This window comes from Cloeon dipterum, chromosome 3 (genome assembly GCF_949628265.1).
Source record: "Cloeon dipterum chromosome 3, ieCloDipt1.1, whole genome shotgun sequence".
Taxonomy (NCBI): domain Eukaryota; kingdom Metazoa; phylum Arthropoda; class Insecta; order Ephemeroptera; family Baetidae; genus Cloeon; species Cloeon dipterum.
The window spans coordinates 23,472,926-23,498,154 of record NC_088788.1 but is presented as its reverse complement, the minus strand read 5'-3'; the positions used below and the strand labels follow the sequence as shown (position 1 = coordinate 23,498,154).

Here is a 25,229-nt window from a genome sequence, read left to right as displayed (position 1 = left end):
TTGATCAACCAAAGCACAAATTGAGTTGAATTTTGAATATGTAAAGACACCAAAGGACTGGTGACATTTTTCAAATATTTCGTAATACTTTGTTTCAGTAAGCGAGAGGCACGCAGTTGATAGGACAATTTTATCTCACTTCAATGCCTAGTAAAATCAACGAAATTTGTTAAATTTTTGTTTTATTTCCTAAAACCTAATTCAATGCTTTCATTTTATTTTTACGTGATAACAACAACAAATCAGAAACTAAGGAAGTCGTCGATGGAGGACGGGATCCACGACTAACTGAAAGCCGGCTTTAACTGTTAAAATTCGTTTACCCGTAATCTTCCAAATGATCATGCTGCAAATTCCTAACTAAGCACAGCTTTCTTTTAATCTCCTCAAAGGTTGACTCTTGCCGAGGCATTTTTCGTGACGAGACTTGCTCTCATCTCACCGAGTTCCTGATTGACTCCGACCCACCGCGATAATAAATAAGCCAAAGACTATATTCGGCGCGCTGGATCACATGCAGGCGTGAACAGGAGCCGCGGCACACCGTGTGCTCAGGTCACGCACGGGTCATGGGAAGAGAGCGGCCGGCAGAGCCACGGCAAGGCGCTCTCACTTCAGGTAGCTGTCCGTCAGCGCCTGGTCCCAGAATTCGGCATCCCTCCCACCCATCACCTCCTAATTGCCTGATCCACTTAGCGCCGCCGTGATAATTATAGATCACCCGCGCGCGATCAGTCTATCAAGACGTCCGATCAGATGATTCCTTGACTTTCCTCCCTGAGAGCTAGTGCGGACTGCATTAGCAGAAAGGATCGGATTTGTCAGCGTATTTTTGCTGTGGGAAATTTCGCCCAGCTCACAGTCGCGTTCCTAGAAGCTTTCATGCAGTCTAATGAACTGCGTGAAAATCTCCTCTGCGTTTTTTTTATACTAAATACAAAATACAACACAGCAAAATATTTTAAATTTAATATTAGGTTCGAATGGGTAAGCATACAAAAAATCGATAAATTACTATGTAATAAAATGATATTTTGCTGAAATCAACAGAAACTTGTTATGATTTATTAATGATCGATGTTTTGTGTTTTTGTACAGGTCAATATGCAAGCGAGTTAGTGGCAATTTTCTATTATAATTATATTTCATTTAATTTAAAACTGTCCTGCTTGTGTATTTGTATTTCATTTTTCTATTATATCATTTTTTATTTTAAGAAGAATTTAAATACAGCTTACATGGTGTGTAGCAAGCTGTTTATTTATCCGTATTTCTACAGAAATGTCCTGCTCATGAATTATAGGGCTGCAACCAGTAGAGGAAACTAGTAGAGCAGGAAAATTCTTTAGAAATACGGATAAATAAGCAGCTCGCTACACACCGATGAAGCTGCTTTTAACTTCTTCCGACAATCCACCATTTATGAAAGCCCTTCTTGGTGTTCGAAGTTGTCAATAGATGGCACCAGCGGTAATTTTCGATTTTAAGGCACTTCCGCTGTGATTTAAACCCTGCTGCTGTGAATTCATTCCTTACAATAATTTCTTTTGATGAGTCGAAAACCAAAATCAGTCCAGCTAATCACTGTGAACACGTAAGCAAAGTTTTTAATTGTTCTTACGATTATACCGCAAATGACCGATTTTCTGTTTTAGCACAACAAGAGAAACTATTTTAATTGAAGAATGCACAGAAGCAGGATTGAAATCGCAGCGTAAGTGCTTTAAATTCGAAAGTAACAACTGGCGCCATCTATTTTATCATTATTTACACACTAAAAATATACATAAAAACATATTATAATTAAAACGGACTTCATCCTAGTCACCGTTTCAAATAAATTTGTTTCAATATGCCAAACACACGAGTAATATATAATATATATTATGAAACTTTAAAATTTTCTTCCAACAAGGAAAAAGCAATAAAGATGTTGTATTTTTTAAGGAACCAAAATTCCATGAACAAATAAACATGTGATGAAATGTATTCTATATGAAGAAACATCAGATGTATTCTAAACTATTTGAGTCGAGCTAGTTTGTGAAAATTGTTGGTGATATTCGGCCCCACAGGGTAATTCTATATTTTACCCAACTAACAGCCTCTTTTTATTCAAGCTTGACTAAATAATCCTATGATTTTTCATGTCATAATTCTTCCAAAATATGAACATTTGACAAGTTTGAGCATAAATTGCACAATCTATCAATCAATTGGATGATAATGTCTTTTAAAATGGAAATCAATCAGCGTTCCATAAAGGAAAATGCCATTGGTTGCCAAGGTCTTCAAATGGGTTTATATGGTCAATAAATACTGTAGCCCATTCTGGAAAAGGACCTTTTTCATAGAAAATCGGAAGACAAAAAAGAGATATGGCGTGTTTACAAAATAGAGGGAGTCGTGGAGTGCAATAGCTGACGGACAAAATAAAACGCTTGATGCATGCTTCCTCATCTGTGCTGTAGCAAAACTAATCCGCCCTGTCTGGAATAGCTTTTTAGTTTCCCCCCATTGATACAATTATCTATGGTGCGGGGGAGACGTGAATAGACCAGCCATGAAAATTTCCACCCCAATTTCGACCCTCGTTCACCTCACTCCAAAAGAGGCTGATGCGTATCTGCAGTGAAAAAATCGCATTTCGAAGAGAGACAGAAAAAGCTGCTAGGCGCGTCGATAATGGTTTCTGATTGAGTTATTAAAGTCGCAGCGCGGAAAAATTATTATTGTATAAATTTTTCATACAAGCGAACGATCATATTTTTTGGGGCGAGACGTGACCCGCGTTCTGAATTTAAAGCGGCTCGCAATAAAAATGGGTAATTTATAGTCGCGGACGGGAGGCGACTTTGCTTCAAATTTTTAAGAGCTTTTGTAACCCTTTTTAATTCCGGAAAGAATGTCGCTCTCTCTCTTTTTGGTTCGCGACGGCCTCTCCACTGCCGCTCATAAAAACGTGCAAGAGAACAATAAAATGCTAAACAATAGAGCGCACACATGAATATTCGGACGCAAAAACGGCGGCGCTCGCTTGTCTTACAAAATTATTTATTAGATCCTGTCTCGGAGGCTGTGCTGCTTTTATTTTGACGTTTGTGGCCGACAACAAATGCACCTCAAGTTTTATTGTTATTGCGAATTACGTTTTACACAGTCTCTACTCCAGTTGTTTTTACAGAAGAGGGCATTGCCACTCTTAATGCAGCTCTATCTCGAGAAAGGTATTAAAATCACAGCTTAATTTACTATTGTTTGTCAATCGAGATCAACCACCTGGTACATGAAAGAGAATTTAATGATGACAATAATATTGACTGAACTGTTGAGGTCAAGAGTTACATATTACATTTAATCAAATAGTTATATCATATCAATAAAATATATCAAGCACTTACACATAGTTAATAATAATACATTAGGTTAAAAATAAAACACAAATTATTAAAACAAATATATATTTGGACAATATATATATATGTCTTATTTGTATGATTTTGGCAAGAATAAACAACAATAATAATAACTTTAATTTATTAAGTGAAAACTATCAAAATAAGAGCTAACATAATAAAATTGTTAAATCATAACAGTAACATGATCCCAACAGTCCCTATTAATCCTATTAATTTTAAATAATGAATTGGCAGTATCTAGCAAATTTCATTTACGTTTCTAAACGAACAAACGTAAATTATTTATATTTCATGGTACCTTCAAGGTGAATATTTAATTAAATCATGTCTAAATTTTTCTTGGTCTAATTAAACTGAAGCAAAGCACATTAGTGTAACACCTAAAACCAGGCATTAAAATCTTAAGCAACCATGACTAAGATGATATCGTTGACTTCTAAATCATGGAGGAGGCGGTTCTGCAACAAAAAATTTAGCCACCTCAGCAAATATAGCGAACACTTAATTTCTTTAAAATAAAATACTGGAAAATGATGACTCACTAATTGTGAGCATTAAGAACTTTAATTCACCCCCAAACAGCAGGAAGTATGAACAAACGTGAACACAAAAACTAAAATAAATATAATTAAAACTAAATTTTGCAGCTGCATAAATCTGCGCCTGTTTGATCGCACGTGCAGTCTACTTGCTTTAATGCAAGTCATCGGCGAACTAAAAACAAACAAAAGATCATACCCGTCGTTCTTTTTGCAAGTGCACAGACTCCTTTGTCTCCCGGCAAGCGTCGGCACACCCCCGCAAAAAGATTAGTCTGCCGCAAGAATGAAAGGTCAGCGTCCTGGCCGTGTGCGCAGATCAACAGCTCGGCTCCTTGAGAGCTCTTTAGCCGATCAATTGAGTCGAGGTTAAAACCGGCCAGGGTCACATCATGCATTATGTATCGGGACGCCGGGGCTTTTCGCTGTTTGTCTCTCTGTTGCTGCATGCTGTTGACGTCTGCGGTGCCTCTTGCTGACGTGCTTTTCTCCTTTAATTAAAGAGCACTGCTCCCGGCCGGCGGACCAGTCCGTTTTAATTAATCAAAATTTGCATAATTAGGCGCGGCGCAGAGGGTCTTTCGTCGAGAGTCGATGAAATCCCAACACCTTGATGAATTTTAATGTCACCCACGGCTTTGGGTTAGCACGAGGGAGATTATATCGTCTTTAAATTTGCACTTAACTTTCGACCGTACTAACAGGGTGGCTGAATGTGTAAATAATTCGACTCTTTCTTGAAGCAACAAATTCACATTTGTTTGCCTCAGGTCAATAAACACAAATTTATGAATAATTTGTTTGGAAATTTTTCTGTTCAGGAAAACATTATAAAATTGATATTAGCCTGCATAAAAATTTATATTGACCATTTTATATCAAAATATAGACAATATTTTAAACGGTTTTACGTCAGACGAAGCCGCGAGGCGACAACAGCCTTGATGCCAAATAGAGGACCTTTGATACACACGTCTTTTATTGTTCTTCATAATAAAACTTTGATAGCGAAGCCAATTACGTATGGAAATTAAAAAAATAAATGCGCTGCGAGAGCATCGTCAGATAGAAAAAAGCGGCAAGGGGCCGCGGCGTCATTATGCACGGAATATAAAAGGTCCGCTCGCAGCATCCCATCTCTCGTTTGGTGTGCCTTTGATTCGATTCGATTCCCACCTGAGGCATTAATTATGCACGCGCGCCGACCAGTCAGCTCGCGACTAGCTATTTTATATACCACTGCGTGCATCCGCTGCTGCGACAGTCAGTGAGCATTTAGGAAACAATTCCAGATATATATTATTTTTCATCTAGCTAAACAGTCGAAAATTGAGCATTAATTTAATACTGTGCTTAAACCTGCTTTTTTGACCAATTTTAAAATGAGAGAAAAACAACTCTCTATTTTCCAGACCATGATTGAAAGAACGTGGTAGTTTCTGATGCCCCGTCTGTAGAATAAACTGTCGGGGTCTCCATAAAGCTTCAGTGACATCCAAACGGCTGAATCTTTTTTTTCTTATTTTAAATCTGCTAATTATCTAACAGAAACCCTGACTTGTACAAGAGTGACAAGAGTAAATTTAAGTTTGCCATGCTTATCCTTTAATTCCTCAGAACGATCCTATTTGTTGCTTATTTTTTATTTAATTATATGTATTAATAATTATGGTAATGTATAGGGCAAAGTTGCCTTGCAGGTTATCATTAAAACTTATTGAAATTGGCTATAAATGTTAAACGAAAAATAACCAACTGATAATTCTCTTCTGAATTGGCTGGATGACAAATAATGTCCAAATAATTTAATTTTAAGAGGCAAGGAGAGACTTAAGAAAAACTATATTTTGATCTATACAAGAAATTACCAGTTGTCGTCCCCATCGTATCCCTGGACTTTTACCAGGCGAGCACGTAACGTGGCGTGCGCGATTTGATAAGTTACCTTCGTGTCCTGGGGCGCGAATCGGGAGACGCGGACACTTCTCCAGCTCGCGCCAACAATTGCTGCGAGGCAAAACGATTTATCCGCATGCCCAACGAGCTTCGTAGCGGAAAATTGCTCTGAAAGACAAAGGAATTCAAAAAAGATTGGCTGAGCGACGTGCATGCAAAAAGCTGCAGTTCGTGTCTTTTGTGAATGTCTGTTATTAGTCGAACGAGCAGTTATAGGTTTCCTCGTGGAGAAATCAGGGGAAGGGAGATAGAGATGCGGGTCGAAAAACCGGGCACTTCCAGGAAAGTTGTACAGGCCTAAACGCGAGTGGCGCAGTTATGTGCTTTTAGCAATGGGCTTGCCTGTTGAAATTCACTCAACTCACGAGCAACAGATGCTTGATGACAAATTGCAGAAATAATAATTTAATCGTGCCAGATTGCCGCAAAAAATGACGGTAAGGATTTAATTCCACGACTCGTAGCCAAGAACATTGTCCTTTAGTGACATTGCTCGAGGCATTACATTAAAACGATTAAAACATTGCAGCAGCCACATTTTTACAGACACCTTAAGCAACATTGCAATTAGTAAGACTTTTACAATCTAAAAGTTTATTTGATGTAAAATGTTTTAGAGAAAATTATATAAAATAGTCGCACTCCATTAGGGCGAGAATATTGCGTGGCAATGTAAGTTAATAAATTGGGACGCAAGCACCGAGTATTTTTGATCATTTTTATTAAGAAGGGTTGAATTTAACGTGAGTCAACCGAGAAAATTGTTCTATTGGAGTCTTCCAACCGGATTTATAGTATACTGCACCTATAAAAAAATCAATAAAATAAAAATCAAGTCAAAGAGTCTCAAAATGAGCTCCTCGTTTTTTCTGAGCAAAGAACTTCATATTTTGTTGCTTACTGACTTTAAGTTGCGTTAAAGGCCGTTGTAAATTGGTTAGGTCTCATTTCTTTGAAAAGCATGCCTCAGGATGAGGAATTTTACCTTGTATATTCTTGCTTGGGTTAAGGGTTTTAGTGTCCTTTTCTTGTTTTATGACTCCTCCACCGACGTCTTTTGAATTGAAAAGGGAAAGTCTTGTCAACAACTTAATTTTTCTTCCGTGTCGTCTTGGCCTTGTATCGTAGTGGATTTTACGGTTTTTACCTGCTTACCGCCAACCACTTGCTTTAATTTTATATAAAGGAGCAGAGGGGTGCACGGGTATTTCCTGAAGGGCATCTGAGCGAAAGCTAATGACAACCGTCGGCAGCAGCATAAAGAGCAATCAGGGGCGAAATTGATGTTGGCAGCGGCACGACGGACCTTTTGTATTATTTTTTTTCCTCCAAAAGGCGAGTAGAAGCCAATTTTTTGTGCCTATCTGCTCTTCAAAAGAGCCCGACCAAGTTCAACAAAAACAACGCCGCATTATCATTAAAACGATATATATAGAAATTTTCACGTCAGTGAGTGCCCTTTATTATGAAGGAAATTATATTGATTTCGGAAAAAATCAAGGGACCTGGATGCACTGTTTCCGCTCTGGGCCCACTGCTTTGAGCTCTGAACACTCCTCCGAGTTTAGAATTGAAAATCAGCGATATCCTGTGCTGGAAATTGAAAGCTACACCTGCAATTACGTTTCAATGGCGCAGCAGAACGCCTTTGCGTTTGGTGTGGTGCACGGAGAATGGCATTTCACGTTTTTATTGTTGTTCGAGCAAAAAATTATTTTAGTACTCAAGCTACTGGCTTCTGCTCCTGCATTCGTGACAGTAATGAGAGTTTGCACCTTTGCAAGTTTTTTATTTGTAAAATCGCGCAGGCAGGTGCAAACTCGTACTTGCAACAAAGAACATTGACGAAAAGTGAGAGCAAGTTGCAGAACAAAACGTTTTTCTTTGCAGGAAAGGACAATTAGATTTTGCACTCGACATTGTGCACAAAGTCCAGGTCTCCCAGCATTTTTCATTCGATCAAGAGAATGATGTGACGTGAAGAGTTCTCTTTATGATATGGATCAGGTCTGAGAACTTTCGAAACCATTAATTAATTAATCATATAAATACTGAATGCGGCTTTAGTTGACACTCAATAAATATTGCTGTCCAACAAACTTTTTTAATCAAGCCGACAAAGTCTAGATAGCACGATCCTTCATAAAAATGAAAATTTTCATTTAAACCTAAACAATTTATTCAAAATACATGGTTTGTTAAACCTAACATGCAGAATAAATAAAAAACAAGGTATTTATTCATGTTTTTAGTTTTGAAATTTTTATTTTGGTTTTGTCCATTTTCCATTAGCATTGTGAAGTTTCCGGTCATATTCAAATTTTTTCAAGCGGTTCTCACAACTTTCGATGGAGAGAAAAATTCCGCGCCGTCTGACAAAAAGCAGAGACAAATGTCCCGTGACCGCGTGCGTTGCCAAGGCCGTAATTCGTCAAGAGCAGCGCGTTGGTGATAATCCCCCTCATTGCTTAATCCCGCGACAATGCTGTTGACAATTACTAATGAGCGCAGATTTATTCGCCGGTCAGATGGGCGAATAATGCTCGCGGATTTATCAACATGAGCCGTGACAACTGAAAATCCACTTAAAGCGCCGCAAAGTGCGCGTATGGTTTCGTCATAACTTAATTTCTGTTCAAGCTGTTGCTTCAACAGCAGCATGCGTGATGTGCTCGTGAAGAATGGCTTACCAGCGTACGTACAATATGTAAATTAGCCTCTATGTGCTTGCGAACCTTCAAAGTCATACACACACGCGAGTTCATCCTTTTATTCACAGATTATTTATTACTGCACCAGCTCGCTCGATTGGGTTGCAGATTTTATCAACTTTCAAATATCCTCTGAACAGCAGACAAAATTTATCTGATTTGACCTATTTTCGTATTAGATTAAACACCGTATTTTTTAAATTTTACAATTTAATTTTGATTATTTGCTCTAAACGAAAAAGGTTTACTTAAAATAAATGTAAATTTTTATAAAAGTAGCATTGCTTTTGTGCATTTTTCAAATAGCGATCACGACATCTGAATTTATTTTTTAATTCATTAACAAGGAGTTTTCCATGGAATGCACCATAAAAATAAACCCAGAAAAAATAGTCAGGCACCGGCGATTTTCGAGAAAATTGTTGAAGCTTGATTTTTTACTTTTGCTTGATGTTTGTTGCACGTTGCACGCATGCAGAGTACGATTATTCAAACAATCAATTCAATCATACACCTATTATAAGTGAAACCAATAACGCAAATTATAACAGTTGCAATATTTTTTATAATATTTATAAGCTATAATTTTAACTGTTAAAGCTATATGCACATAAACTTATAATTTAATATCTCAACCATGAGACGCAGATAAATTGCTATGATTTTGATTAAATATTAGTTTAAAGTAAATCAGACGATAGATTTAAAAAGGAGAAATTAAAATGATGGCATACAATTTGCAGAAAAATTAAACAAGCATAAAACTTAAAATGTCGTTAGAAAAAAACAGCAAATTCTCGTTTTTATCTCCTTGACTTCTAACTGCATCTTAAGTTTAAACAAACAAAGTTAATATTTATTACATTTATTTATGCGGTTGCCACTGTTAGAAAACTTACATAAACTCAAAATTGGGATTTAGAGCCTATACATATGGAAGAAATCACACAAATTTTTGCCACAACGACAAGATAATGATTAGGAGAGTCAAAATTTTGGTACATTATTAAACGTGCCTCATCTTGTCAAGAAAGGCCGACTGACAGGAGCTGCAATCAGTCAGAAAGTCTAGTCGATCGAGACGAGTGTCGAATTCAAATCCATCACCGCCGGCGCACGCGGTCGGGCCTCCGTGCAGATATTCATGCATATGCGATCTCTCAGGACCAGCAGCATCCGCGCGCTGTTACTGCAGAGGCATTCGGCTGTGATGGAGCAGTGAAATATGACTCGTAATTTTGCACGTGTGTGCTGTGCACGACGTCGACAACGACGATAATAACGCACGGCACAGTGGTCGGAGCAAATCATTTGAAAGAGTGGCAGCAGCGGCAGCGGCGGCGAAACCCGAGCCACTAAGCAATTCAAGCAGCGTCCGCAGGATTAAAACCTGTCTGCCGGCCGGCGCGCTCAGCTTTTTTGGCCATCGCTTCGATTCTACTCTTTTGAATATCGCCGAGCCACTGTCCCAATCTCCCTCTGTAATTATTTCCATTCGCCAAGCTAAATTATTCATTAAATCGGCGCGGGGTTTGCATTAATTTACATGGACACTGCTTGATTTGAGACTCAGCACTGTTTTAATAAGCGCTCCTGCTGCTGATTTCGACAGGTCCTTCTTTATGGTGCTGCATTTTACTTAGTTCGTTTGTTGACTGGATTTTTTATTTTTAAATGTCTTTAAAATTACCTTTTCGTTGCTTAATCTGTATTTTTTGCTTCTGGACTCCAAAATTTGCAGGCTGTTTGATGATAATAAAATAAAATATCAAAGAGATAGGGTAGAATAATTTGTATAAATAAATATGTTTTCTATAATACATCACAGTTAAAAAAAGATTTGAAACTGAATTTTATTTGTAAAGCAAGAATAACGAATTTTAGTATACCACTTTATATTTGTTGCTGAGAAAAAAAAGCACGTAGCTTTGTTCAAAGCTAATTTTTTCTGAAGAAATAAGGTACCTCTGATACGGTTTTGAGCCAAAATTCAAGTCGTGCTATGCAGGTGTTATTAATTGAATGATTCATCCTCGTGCTCAGCGACGTTGAAACGGTTTCTCTCAAAGGCGAACAGAAAATTAGCGAGGAAAAGCGAGCGATCGCATGTCAGGGTGACGTGGAAATCCAAGGACCACAGTTGACAACCGGGCAGCGTCGGGGTTTTTACATCATCTCTCTGCTGGCTGATTTTGAAACCCGAGCTGTGCCAAAGGATCAAAAAAGATTGCAATCTCTGTTTTATTATTAGATGTGACTGAACCCTCGCCCGCTCCTTTTTTATGAGCGAATTTTTACACACACGTTAAATTTTAATAATAATGAAAGGGGAGAACGTACGTCTCGTGCTTTTGTTAATGTGGCAGGCGCTGGCAAAATGTTTAGCACGTCACGAGATCTTTTCTCTTTTACATAAGACCAGATGGCGGCGAGAAGCAATTCTAATTGAATTACAGAAATGTTTTCCAGCGCGAAAAGTGAGACGAAATCTCCTTGAACTGTCGCGGAACTCATAAAGTTTCATTGTTGCAAATCTCAGCGCGCGCTAAAACTCGTCATTTTCTCGGCTCTCTATAGAATATTGCTTTTACACCTGTTTTACGCTCGCTAAGCAATTAAAAGTTACGAGTGCTACAGCTCGAGAAAATCAACGAGCTCTTCCATTGCCTCCAAAACTCTGCTTCTCATCACCGGCGAGCGGGCGAAAGATCTGATAATTAAATCTGTGCTGTCCCTGATGAATTCTTGGGGCATTCCGTCTTTTTCGGCAGCGCTCATTTGGTGCTGGTGCTCCGGTGTCACTTCTTGCTTCAGCACGGTCGGTAAATACCTTTGAACATAAATTGCAGCAATTAATATCCTTCGCTAAGCAAAAGTACAGGTATGCTATGACATTTTGTTTATCTTTTTATTACATTTGCTTGTTTTGGACACTGCTACTCACCTCATGGAATTTTCAAATGTCTGAATTTGAATGGGACTGTTAAATTCCTGTTTAATGGCTACCAAACACTATACTTTATGAACGCATGATAATTCATTTTAATTTGTTTGGGAGATGTCTGTTTATAATATATTTTTGTATAACTATTTAATATATCATTTGAGATGAAAATAAACTCCTCTATGTACTGCAAGAAACACATTAAAAATTATTTAAAAGTTTATTTTAGTCGATGTGACAAAAATAAAATATATATTGTAGCACAAATCCCGGTCCTCGGACAGGGATAAAAAGAGCAAAAAAAAAAAAAGTTCAATGCAATCATTTTACTTCTAATGGGTTTATGGCACAAATTTTAAATCACCTGACTGCAAGTCCAATTCCAAGAACCCGAAGATCATACGCAGATTTTTCCAGTTCCTCCAAACTTGGGGCCAGATCGGCGTTGACGTTGGCTTTAAGTAAAATTTTCACTAGCGTCGAGTGATAAAATTTTAAAAGCTCTGACTGATGGTTCCAGCGGAATTTCCTGCTCGTGGTGAAATGCAGAAAACTGAGAAGGTCCAAAACTGGCGGCGCATATCTGTACGTTTGAAAATCGACAAGAATGGCCTTCACGGTCTTATTATTATCATCATTTTTAAACATTATGTTATTGATCCAAAGGTCTCCATGGGATACAACGTTTGTGAATTTCGCTGAAAACCCGGCCGCAATTTCAGTGATCTCGTCCCAAATTTTTCTCAGCCTTTTCAGCAATTTTTCTTTGTCTATATCAGCAAGCCTCTCCTTAAATTCATCCATTTTTGTCAGCAAACCAAAGGTTGTAACCAAGCTGGCCGCATTCCAATAAGCCGAAATATCCAGTGGTGCTCTATTTTCCTTGACGATTACGATTTCATGGTTGTACTTCATGTGGAAAGCCATCATTTTTCCCGTTTTGGCTTCAATCGCAATGCTACCTGCGTGCAGTAGGGCCACAGCTTCAAAAACGGCCTTGCAGTAGGCTAGATCAAGGCAATCGTTCTTGTCCTTAAGTTTGTACCCTGCCCTATTCAGGTCCTCCAGCACCAGGTACTTCTCGTCGCAAATCACGTAGCATTCTGGTGCGGGCATTCTTGATATTTTCAGCGATTTGCACATCATCGGCAGTAGCTTCTCGTAAATTTCGCGTTCTTTGGCGAACAAACCGAAATTGATGATGAAGTCCTTGAAGGTTTTGCGGTCTGGAACTCGTTTAATGAAGAAACTAGTCCTGTTTGTAGCCTGATATGTGATTCGGCTCTCTTGGTACTCTACCTGTATGAGGCCGTGTTCGCCCATGTGACCAAGTTTGCCAGCTCCTAATAGTTTAACAGTGTAGCTTCTCATGGAAGCATTTGGACCGACCGCTTTCTTCAGGGCTGTTTGCACCTCGCCGACACTCAAAACTTGCTCTCTTGGTGAGGCCATTTTCACAAGTGGAGCCAAACAAGTATACTGTGCGAAACAATTCTCGCTATCAGCGACTTTGATTTTATTTGCTTGCCATATACTATATTTGAACTGATTGCGAAACAGATTTATGGACTTTTTTAATAGGCGTCTACAATGTCGCAGCAAATTTGTCCTTGTGTAAATTTGAAATCCTTTATGTTAAGTGTAGAGACATATTGAAAACATTATTTTTAAAGCAACATTTGCAAGTTAATAAAATTTATTTTAAATTCAAACACAAAATCATGTACAATACATTTGAAAACAAGATAATGCATATATTGAACTTCTGGTATGATCCTGTTGGTCAATTGCTGTTGAAAAATTCATGAAGGAAAAGTTCGTCTATGAGACTATCTAGAACGTCTTTCACACGTTCTTCAAATTTTTTCCAAGTTCACTGCTGCCAAAAATGTCTAAAAGAAGGTCAGACTGATCAGCGGCGGACTCTAAAGTGGCATTCTCTTCATGGTAAGTTGCATTTAATTTCACATCTGGTGGTCCTTGCTTCAAAATGATAAGAATAAGCCTAAAACGTAAAGAATTATTTTACTATAGAATCCTAACGAGGTACATTTTTCATATTAAATTATTATCTTTCATTAAATTATAATAATTTTTTAATTTATTTTTCAGATAAATTGAATTCAGCTTCCTCGGTACAAACAAACTGTTTATTTTTCCATATTACTACTGAAATTTCCTGCTCACAAGTAGAAATATGGAAAAATAAACAGCTCATAATCACCGAGGAAGCTGAATTTATTTAAACGGAGAAATCACGGCACCCTTTTGTGCTTCTGCCTTCACTGGCATCAACCATAATTAAATTATATAAAGAACTTGAACAAAATAAAAATGCGCTCAAGTAGTAAAGCACGTTGTAAAATCATATTGTGATAAAATATTCATGAATCAAGAAATGTAAAATTTAGATTGAGAAATTTTCACAAGTTTACATTTAAACTAACCTTGCTGCCAGGACTGCAGCGACATGATCGAATAATTTTGCACTTTCCTGCAATTGCTTGAGATCGATCGGATTTTCAATGCCAGCTGCCCGTAGCAAATTGTCCAGCTCCCGGAAGTAAAGCTCGATGAGCTCCTCTTGGTGCTGGGCCCTGAATTCTCTCGAAGTGGCGCAGTGCAACAGCATGAGCAGATCAAGAATGGGAGGCGCGTACCGGTAAGTTTGGAAATCAACCAGCACCGCTTCCACGCGGTCGAGCTCGTCCTTGAAGAGCACGTTATTTACCCAGAGGTCACCGTGCGATAGGACGTTCCTGTATTTGGCCGAGAATCCCTGCGTGACGAGCGCCGAGCAGTCCCAGGCGCGGTGCAGCTTTTCAAATACTGAGTCCCAGTCGGTGGCACCCGCCACGCGTGATTTGTAGCACTGCATTTTCTGCAGCAGCGAGCAGCACGTTTTAAAAGTGGAAAAGTGCCACTGGCGGTAAACAATGTTATCCGAAGAGCTATCAGCAATTAGGGCCTCGTAACAGTGGTCCGCGTGGCGAGGCATCAGCGCGTCGGTGCCGACCTCCACGGCCAACGAGCCGGCGTGCAGCGCAGCCACCGCCTTGAGGGCCGCCTCTGTCTGTCGGCGCCCGAGAAACGCGTACTTGTCCCACAATTTATAGCCCATTCTGCTCAAATCTTCCAAGACCATGCAGCCGTCATCGCGAATGAGGTAGCAATCGGCCGCTGGCATCCGCCGGCCAAGACTTTTCGCCATCAATGGCAGCAGTTTCTCGTACATTTCCTTCTCCTTGGCAAACAGTCCGTACTTGAGCGTGACGTTCCTGGAGTATTTGCCTTTCGGGAGGAGTTTGATGAAGAAAGAGTACTCGCCAGGTCCGTTCGCATCGAAGTAATGGACCGTGAGCATGTTGTGGTCGCCCATGAAGCCCATATTGTCTGAGAAGGTGTTCAGATTGAAGTCCAGCAGCTTAAGTTCTCTTTGCAGAGCCCTCTGAAGGACGAGCTCCACCTCGGCCGCGGTTATTCCTTCATCGGTCATGTCTCAGTAAACGATAAGAGCTCTCTGCTTAATGATCGATGAAACTCGCATAGGTCAACACTGTAATGCTCCATGTTTTCAACTCTTGGTGCTTTATTTGATATGTGACATCTCTGTGAATAACAATTCACGCAATGCGTTGGAATGGACAATATTTGTACTTCCAGTGTTTGTTTCTGCTGTTTGATCTAGAAAAATTTATTAATCATATATATAATATAATGTTTTGTCATCTGTAAAGCGACTTGCAACTCGTTAATTGGTAGAGTGTTAATAAATATCATATATCATTTATATACCGACTGAAAAACTTCTATTTTGGCTTTAATATTGAAATTCAAACTTGAGATTTTAATATTTGAAAAGTGCGACCACTCGAGGTTGTTTTCATGTTGAGATTTTAACTTTATAGATTCTATATTATGTTTATTACTGCTGGCGTGCAGGGCAACTTTATTTCATATATATCTGCCCAACTTAAAAAAAATCAAAAGAAAGGAGCTTCTATTAATCATAAAAGTAAACATGTCTCCAATTATATATGCACTGATGCAGCCAAGGCATATCAAAATTTGAAAACAGATTGTTCCGCAAACAGTAAACTTGATTTGTGAACTCTTTTCGGGGTGCAAATCTATATTTACACACGGTGGCAGGAGTCGTATTGGTATTAGCGCCGTTAGACTTTCCTATAAAAATCAACATCTCGTGCTTACAGCAGTTGCGCGAAACATGCTAAATATTCATGGTATTTTTTTTAAATCACTGGCAATATTATCAGAGTACAAATTTTATTCTCTTAGGTTGAGATTTAAAGCCGGCACTTTTAGCACTATATATGCAGACATTTTCTTTCTCACGCTGTATGTGTCAAATATCGCACAGAATTACGCTGCAAAACTTGCAATTTATTGTTAGTTGCACCTTGTCAAGATTTTTAAACACGATATCGTCATAAATAAAAAGAGGCAGTATTAAAATTTCGACTAGTTATTCTAATTTTTTCGTGGGTAATGTTTCGGTTTTAGTCTTAAATATTTAAGAGGACTATGAATATTTTACGAAAGTATATTAAAGTTTGGCCACCCCAAATTTAGATTCTAAATTAAGTTTATGCTCGATTAAAATACACATGAACTAGAATCCGAAAGTTTTACAAACTTAAATCCCGTTAACCAACTTCTACTCCCCTATATACTGAACTGAATTACAATTTCATAAATATTAATTTTACTTATTTGCATGAGTGGATGCTCTTATCGAACCCAACAAGAGGCTCATGCGTTTTTCTCGGATTAAGTTTTTTAATATGCTTATTTAACAATTCAAATTTACCATTATACAATTCTCAGTAAAACAGCGACTAACCAAACAAATGGAATTTCTTTTTCGTTTCTTTCTGTTATGAAGATGTTTTCTCAAAAAAGCCATTAAGACCAAGAATTTCAATGAGACTGTCTAAAGTGTTTTTCATCCGTTCTTCAAATCGTTTTCCTAGTTCGCTGCCGCCAAAAATGCCCAAGAGAAGATCCGACTGGTCAAAGGCGGACTCTTTGGTCGCAGTTTCTGCAGTATAATTTTTAGAGAGCTGTGTCGTATCAGTTAGTCCTTGCTTCAATATGGTCGGAATATGCCTGCAACATGCCGAAATCAGCTTTTGAAATGAAATAATGCCCAAATAAAATAATAGCAACTATCAAATGCAAGAAAAAAGTAACCCAGGTAGGTAAATGAACTTCATTTATACACATTTAAAATTCATTTTAAGAGTATCGGTTTCCTGTTTTAAAAAAATGTGTATATTTTGTTTCCCCTAAGAAACTTTTTGGCTTTGCCACTTTTCTAATAGGTATTTTACTCCCTAAGAAAGCGTGTGAAGCTCTCATGAACCAGTGCTTGAGAGTGTAAGCCTAAAGAAATCGAGAAGAATATGACATTTCGTTAAATGACAGAAAAGTCTGAATCCAATTTCTAAAATGATATAAGAATCAATGTGCAAACTAACCTCGCTGCCAGGACTGCAGCGACATGATCGAATTCTTTTGCACTTTCTTGCAGTTGCTTAAGATCGATCGGATTTTCAATGCCAGCTGCACGAAGGAAATTTTCAAGCTCCCGGAAGTAAAGTTCGATGAGCTCCTCTTGGTGCTGGGCCCTGAATTCTCTCGAAGTGGTGCAGTGCAACAGCATGAGCAGATCAAGAATGGGAGGCGCGTACCGATAAGTTTGGAAATCAACCAGCACCGCTTCCACGCGGTCGAGCTCGTCCTTGAAGAGCACGTTATTTACCCAGAGGTCACCGTGCGATAGGACGTTTCTGTATTTGGCCGAGAATCCCTGCGTGACGAAGGCCGAGTGGTCCCATGCGCCGTGCAGATTTTCAAATACTGAGTCCCAGTCGGTGGCACCCGCCACGCGTGATTTGTAGCACTGCATTTTCTGCAGCAGCGAGCAGCACGTTTTCAAGCTGGAAAAGTGCCACTGGCGGACGACAATGTTATCTGACGAGCTATCAGCAATTAGGGCCTCGTAACAGTGGTCCGCGTGGCGGGGCATCAGCGCGCCGCTGCTGACCTCCACGGCCAACGAGCCGGCGTGCAGCGCGGCCACCGCCTTGAGGGCCGCCTCTGCTTGTCGGCGCCCGAGAAACGCGTACTTGTCCCACAATTTATAGCCCATTCTGCTCAAATCTTCCAATACCACGCAGCCGTCATCGCGAATAAGGTAGCAATCGGCCGCTGGCATCCGCCGGCCAAGACTTTTCGCCATCAATGGTAGCAGTTTCTCGTACATTTCTTTCTCCTTGGTGAACAGTCCGAAGTTTTGCACAATACTCTTGTAGCGCTCGTTTTTCGGGAAGAGTTTGAGGAAGAACGAGTACTCGCCAGATCCGTTCGCATCGCAGTAGTGGACCGTGAGCATGTTGTGGTCGCCCATGAAGCCCACCTTGTCTGAGAAGGTGTTCAGATTGAAGTACAGCAGGCTCAGGTCCCTCTGCAGGGCCCTTCGGAGCACGAGCTCAACCTCGGGCGCTGTAATTCCAAAGTCGGTCATCTTGCGACAAACAACGCGAGCTCTCTGCTTGGCTATCATTGGAACGCACCATAGAGGTCGGCACTTTATTGCTCTATGTTTTTAACTCGTGCTGCATTATTTGTTCTGGGTGCTACCACACCGAGTGCGTAGTTGAAAACAATAACATTTCTATTATTTATGCTGCAGGTGTTTGATTAGGCTGTTTTAACTAGAATTATTTGTAGTGTACTATATATTGAGCCATAATAAAATGTTTTCATCGGATACCATAATCAAGTTAGGTTACTTAGCAGATTTTTGGAAGATAATATCAACTGACAAATTTTCATTCAGGCGCTTATCTCGACATTTAAAATTTTAAACAATAGTTATCTCTGTATATAGTGGAACTTGTAGCGTAAATAATTATTGAACGACGTTATCTCAATCCAACGTTCATGTTTGATTTGCAGCTCCTGTTTTCAAACGCTGTTCGATCGGTTTTTTCCTGTCGTCCGCGAGGGCATAAATTTTTCAACCTTTAGACGCTACTGTGTAATTACACGACTGCTTTTCTGACGCTATGCAAATAACAACCTATAGGTTGATGTTAAAATACCCGTCTTGGCACACGGCAAGAGATTTTATCCTCACGCGCACTTTACTTTCCAGACGCCGAAAGACGCGCGAGAGAATAATATTTCTGCAATCTTACTCATGCAATTTGCATTCATGCTTATTTCTTGCTTTTTGCTATACTTTCGAAATCATCCTCGTGACTTGTTATTTTTTCACTATCTTGAAATTCTGCTTTAAGAATTTAAAAGAGGTAACAATTTTATCATTATAGTTTTCAAAAGAGTTCCTTTCCCTTGACAAGTTTCACTGCTATAATTTAGAATAATAATTATATAAGGAATATTAGCGGCGCTCGTTCTGTAGGCTAATTTCCTTCATTATTCTAGTGGGGATACAACATGCTACCTTAAGAGGCACACACTTACATTAAAATTCGAGCATTTTTGTCATTAATAAATAAAAAAATATTAATGGACAGTAATATTATTTTTCAAATAATCATTGACTTCACTATTTTTTTAGACTTTGATTACAATTTATAATATAACAAATTAAATCTCTATATTGCAAGTCATGGGTCAGTATCGAGCTTCTTGGGCGACGCCGGGGCCAACAAACCGTAACGCCACTCGCGTTTTTTGCAAACGCGTGTGTGTCTGGCGACACATGTAGCGTCGGCGAGGTTGCTGGGCGACACGGCGGATCGGTGTTATTTTGCCCGCCGCACGACCCACCGTCTGTAATTAATTGGTGCTACATGATCCGCGCCGGGCGTTGCTCGTGTGCATTCTGCGCGCATTGCAAATGGCAAACCCGACACCCGCTATATACACGTACAGCCGTACGTATACGTCCATTGCTGTACGGCAACAGCAGAGTTCGTTCGTACGTACACCCGATACACATTCAAGCAACAAATTTCGTATATCACTGCTGTGCAGCTGCGGCGTAATTTATTTAAATTCGCTCTCACTCTCGCGTTTCGTTATTCGCTCTTAATACATGCACGCGTGGTGTGGGTGTGCCGCCACCGCCGCAACTTGTACTTTATTTTAATGCTTTTATTATTTGCGGCCTTAGCAGCGGGCAACATGACACTCGGTCCCATAAGCAGTTTCGCTGGACTGATCTTATTTTATGGCTCTCGCTGGAGCCAGCCAGATTGCTGCTAACTTCCATTCGTTTTCCTTGTTGAGACTTACGGACTGCTTGAAATGTGTGCTGATTTACGACCGAGCCGTGCTTGAACGACTAAAAGAGCTACAAAAGCAATGGAAATGTCAGAAAACTCGTTAAAACTCAAGTTTGTACAAATTTGCAACTGTTGAAGTCGGCAATCAGTGAAAAAGTTTGAAGAAAATTATGCGAATAAATCATGCTAGAATTATAAATTTTGCAATTTTCCCAATTCCAATAATAACTTTTTTATCTGTCATCAGTTGTTTCAAACATTCAGCGAGACTCATTTTGCGTCTGGCATTTTCAGTCTGACCGTCGGCGCTTGGTGACCTTGTCTTTTATATGATTGTCTCTTGTTTGCGCCCGCGTGCAAAATGCGATTGCATTTTATTCCACCGGAGCAATTGGTATGTTCATGCTTCGCAATGCAGGTCTGTCTGTTGCTAATGGAATAACGCAAGAGCATGAATATGTATATATGTATGTGCAGCACTCAGTGCAGGTCGTAAATGCGAGCACTTGTGCCCGCGAGGGACCATAGCCTCCACGTCGCGCGCGCTAATTTGCTTTGGCGCAGATGCAAAAGTGGTGTTTTTGTCGCCACTTCTGCATAACTTATCTAATTCCCATGGGAATAAAGCAGATAAAAAACATTTCAATATTTGCACAAAATAGATGAGAAAAAGTTAAATATATATATATATATATTGTCCTTATAATTTTATAATCCTTAACAATTTTAATAGCTAAAACTTGAAATAGACTTCGTGTTGATGTGTGTGAAAAGAAGAAAGATTGTTGCTGAAATTGGGAATGAGTTTCATTGGAGGGAGATAATATTCATCTTATTTGTTAAATATATAAGAAAAATGTCACGAAATTCATTTTTTGTGTGTTTAAAACTGTACCAGGATTATATTGTACTTTTCTCCTTTATTCCTGCTTTTATTCAAACTATTCGACAAAATTTATCCTGGAAATTGATTTTAAACTTTGGTTGGCTTGCATGGAGACACCAACTCAGTGCCTGATAGAGACAAACTAGAGATTTATGAACTCCTGATACTTGTGCCTCGCTCTCTGAGCACATCTGACGTCAGTTTCCCACACTTCTCCAACCGCTCGCTCTCTTTCATGTGGCGGACGACCTCTTCATAGCTAATTAATTCACTAGGCCATCAAATGGGTCTAAAACGCCAACGTGGGAATGTTTAGTTTGGAGGAGATTTTATTATGTTTGAATAAAGAAGGACTTTAAACAGGAGCATTTATGAAAATTAATATGGAAATGAGATAATGCTGCAGACCCTATCTGAAAAATTTATAAACGTAATTTTTAACCTTAACTAAAATTAAAAGAGATCTTCTAAATCATGAAATTTTCTCAAAATATTTAGAATTGGAATATTTAGCCAAAATATGCATATAGGAAGACACATTTTTATTTTAGAGTTGATTTTGCTCTGGGAGTCTTATCAAAATTATCTGAAGAACTTTTTGGTATTGCCTATTGCAATTATTACTCCCGAAAAATTCAAAGGTGTTGGCTAAAGCTGGACCTTATTTTTCAATGAACTCAGAGTGTCGCACCAAAAAGAGCCATCCACATGTGAAAGAAGATCGCGGCTGTTGGTCGCACGCACAGAATGGTATTATTCAACATCCCGCGCGCACATAAATACAGCTCGCGGAGGCTGCGATGGAGTTAATAGAGATATGAGGAAGGACGGATGCCACGCATAGCAGCCGCACACACAGCGTGGGAATGGCTCCTGTAGGATGATGACGACGATGATGATGGAGTCAATGAGCAGAGAGCGGCGAAATTGATATGCCACTGTTTATGAACGGGCGGTTAGCACACACTTGTTTCGTGTTAGACGTGCCGGGAGAGAGCATATTCGGCAGCGCTGAGTGCTAAAAATATACTCTCCATACACTTGCTCCTGCTGCTGCACACGCACTTTTCGTAGGCGCACGCACTTCTGGCGACCCTATCTGGTGTGCCGCATCCGTGCCCCCGTCTAATGCTGATTTCATGCTCACTGAGCCTGTTTGTTTATGCCAAGCTAACCCAGCGTCTGCTCGAGTTTGCCGAAATTTAGGAAAGTAAATTTGCACTGCCTCGTTTCTTTTTAAATTATCTTCAAAGTCGATGTTTAAATTCATTTAAGAGACGCAATTTCAGCTGTTAATAATCACACTCAAATGTTAACTATTAAGTTAATAATGGACAGAATTACAGTAATTTTTAAATTTGTTTTATTTAATAGTAAGGAGAGACTCCTCAAAAGAATATCTAGAAAACATCATGGTTTTATAAATAAAAATCCAGAAAATGGCTATAGACTTCCTAATATCCATGCACCAACTAAATTTATCTGGCTATATATATATGCACAGCTATTGCTGTTGAGCGGTTAAATCAATTGAGTGTTGTGGAAAGAAGAAAGATTGTTGCTGAAATTGGGAATGAGTTTCATTGGAGGGAGATTTACATAAATATAACGTTACTCCAGACAAATGTTCCTCTTAAGAGCTCTGATTCATCGATCCAGATCAAATCTTTTTTAAAGGGTTAATTGTTTGGTTGTTTAATAAAATGCATAGCAATAGGTATGTTTAAATAGAAGGTAGTAAGGTAGTAATGCTCGCCTATAGCATATTTCATATTTTTACCAGCTAAAATTCCAATCGCCATATTCACATATATATATTATAGTTTTTATTGTTATCTGCATTAATCCAATTATTTTATTTAATATTAAAGTTCTCTCATATTTTATCCTAACGTAATTGATTGAGCAACTTGATTTGAGGCCGAATTTTTAAATGCAGTAATTATGCTAGTTCTATTATGTTTTCATGGCGTCACCGTTCATAATGTATTCCACATTTTCATTTATTTTAACCTCGTTGAATTTTAAAAATTAAATGCTCCCATATAAGCATGCAGAGTACATGGCGTGTGAACCGATATGAAGCGTGATAAAATTGAAATTAGTATCAGCACCGCCAATAAAGACACCCCCTTTCACAGTCGCAATTAAATATCCTGCGCGTGGGAAACAAACTCTGTCGACTTCTCTCCACAAAACATTTCACTTTTGAATGTGCGCTCCCGGGGGATTTTCGTATTAACTTCCCCGCCGCGGCGGGCGGGCAGCGGTGGCGGCAGCTATAGACACAGTAGTTTTTATAAAAATTCAGCATGTACGCACACACGCCGCTTGCTTTCCTGTGTTTAATTTCTCCTCATTGTCTGTGAGAGCACAGCGTGTTGGAAAATGAAGCCGCCCCTGGCGCGTAGTCCACCTGTTGTGCGGGGGAGGCTTCAAATTAATGGAAAGCGCCTGCTCACTCACTCGTCGTACGTCAAAAGCCTGGGAATCCATCTATCTCCCTCTCGATGAGGACAGAAACGAGAGCGAGCGTGGCTCGATCAAATCGGCGACCAGCACGGCTCAAAGGGGAAGTGCCGCGCGCGATACAATGAACCCCGTCTCTGTGTCATATCATTTCACTCTCTGCTGATCCGCTATAAAAGGGCCGCACGTAGTCATTATTATTGTCTGAGTGTGTACATCCTATACGCGAGCGCTTGCAGAGATGGGCATATTTCATTATTTCTCCTTTCATTTGTCGCGTCGGCATTTCTGCTCTCTGTCTCTCTTGTGACACACCCCGTCCCCATACTGTTTGGTATTTTTTTCTTCAGCCGTCATTCATTTTCTTGGTACTTAAAACATGCTGAGGAGCTTGCCGTTAGCGGAGGCATTTTCCCAAAACAGCGCGCGTTATAACTGACTCCGCGGAATTCCAAGACTCTGCCCGTAAGGCTGTTGGAGTTTTCGCAGGCCTGGCGGCTTACCGAGGAGACGAGTTGTATTAATTAATTCCATGTTTGTAAACTTGCAGAAAATCAACATTAAAAAAATCTCTGCCTACGAAATACACACAGAAAAATATAAAAAGAATTTTTCCTGGTAAATTCCATAGCGCTGGATTCTTGTTATAGAGAGCTCATCGTGCTCCAAAATACAGAAAATTGCTTTATACTTTGACTGCTCCTTGAGGATTGAATCAAAACCAAAATTTTACATTATGCCATTGTTGATTTTTCGGAAAATTGATCGCCAAGTTTTGTGTGCTTCCATAAGGCGAGATTTATGTCCATATGTTGCAAAATTTCTTTAATTTCTTGTTTCGCGACGTTTTACTCATTTTCGGTACATGACGAAGTCAAATCTTCGCGGGTTCATGAAGTTACTGCTACAGAAAAAATCAGAATTCAATTTGTGAAGAGCTTAATTAATCCTGCTTCGATTTGATTACGGTGATATTGTATTAATAACCTCAGTGTTTGTCAACTAAAGAAGAGTTGCCCTGTGCTAAACAATTTATTAAAATATAGATTATTTGGAAGTTAAATTTTCGAAAAGAGTGGATAATTTACTGCTGATCGTATTTTGAATATTTAGTTGAATTTGACTCAAGGATAACTAACGTCTTCGATACCAGTAGTTTAATAGATATTCCTCTTTTGGTAGTGATAAATTTACAATATAAATTAAATGACTTTAACAAATGGACCCAAACAGTTTGAACGCCCCCTGAAGTGCACGATTTTCGCCAATATGAATTAACAAACATCAATTTCAAGGGTGCTAAATTTTATTTGAACTATTCTGCCATATAAGAATCAATTTCTCTGTTGTTATTGTTGTGTGTTTAATTTTATGATGATGAGCCTGGTGTTTCCAATTTAATTGTAAGTTTGATAGAGAATACATAAATCGGTTTTGAATTAAAAAAGGCGAAAATCACTCTTTTCAGGGGCCGATCAGATCTCGCCCATGTTCCCACCATTCGAACATGTTCTTTTTTCTGGAGTTGGTCGAGAAGTGCAGTGCACACATTGCCTTCCGATCAGACGATCCCGCGCACATGATAAAAGGGTGGCGGCCGGCACAAATGCGTTGCATATATATGTGAGAGCGTTTATGATAAACTCGCTCCGGTCACACGCTTACGCGCTCCACTCTCTCATATGCATGAGAATAAAATGTTTCGAGGGCTAATCTGGAGCAGTCATGGCAGCACAGATTGCTTCGAATATCGCCATTGGCTATTAATATCGTACTCGCCACTCGAGTGTGTATTATGTGATTAGTCACAACACTTTGATTTATCACTTATAAACAATATTTTTTGAATAAAAAAGTTAATCTCAAATTGAAAATTATCGAACAAAGTTAAAATAGCTAATTATCTTTCTAGATTTTATGAATGACTTCATCATGTTAATATTATAATGGCTTTTGGGTGTTTTTTTTTTAAAAATATCCGTTTTACGCGAAAAACAGCGGACTGGTTTTTCGTTTATTTGTT

General features: G+C 39.1%; 2 protein-coding genes across 2 annotated transcripts; both read right to left on the bottom strand.

The window, feature by feature from the left end:
- Positions 1-9,474: 9,474 nt before the first annotated feature.
- LOC135938357 (uncharacterized) lies at positions 9,475-18,134 on the bottom strand. The gene is made up of 5 exons (XM_065481975.1): positions 17,071-18,134; positions 16,477-16,699; positions 16,264-16,267; positions 11,934-13,197; positions 9,475-11,455 (listed from the first exon to the last, which is right to left on the bottom strand). Exons 1-5 carry the CDS (start codon positions 18,117-18,119, stop codon positions 11,257-11,259), a joined length of 2,739 nt encoding a protein of 912 aa, XP_065338047.1. The 5' UTR covers positions 18,120-18,134; the 3' UTR covers positions 9,475-11,256.
- LOC135939761 (uncharacterized) lies at positions 13,322-15,080 on the bottom strand. Its single transcript, XM_065484313.1, has 2 exons — positions 14,017-15,080; positions 13,322-13,574 (listed from the first exon to the last, which is right to left on the bottom strand). Exons 1-2 carry the CDS (start codon positions 15,063-15,065, stop codon positions 13,415-13,417), a joined length of 1,209 nt encoding a protein of 402 aa, XP_065340385.1. The 5' UTR covers positions 15,066-15,080; the 3' UTR covers positions 13,322-13,414.
- Positions 18,135-25,229: the final 7,095 nt, after the last annotated feature.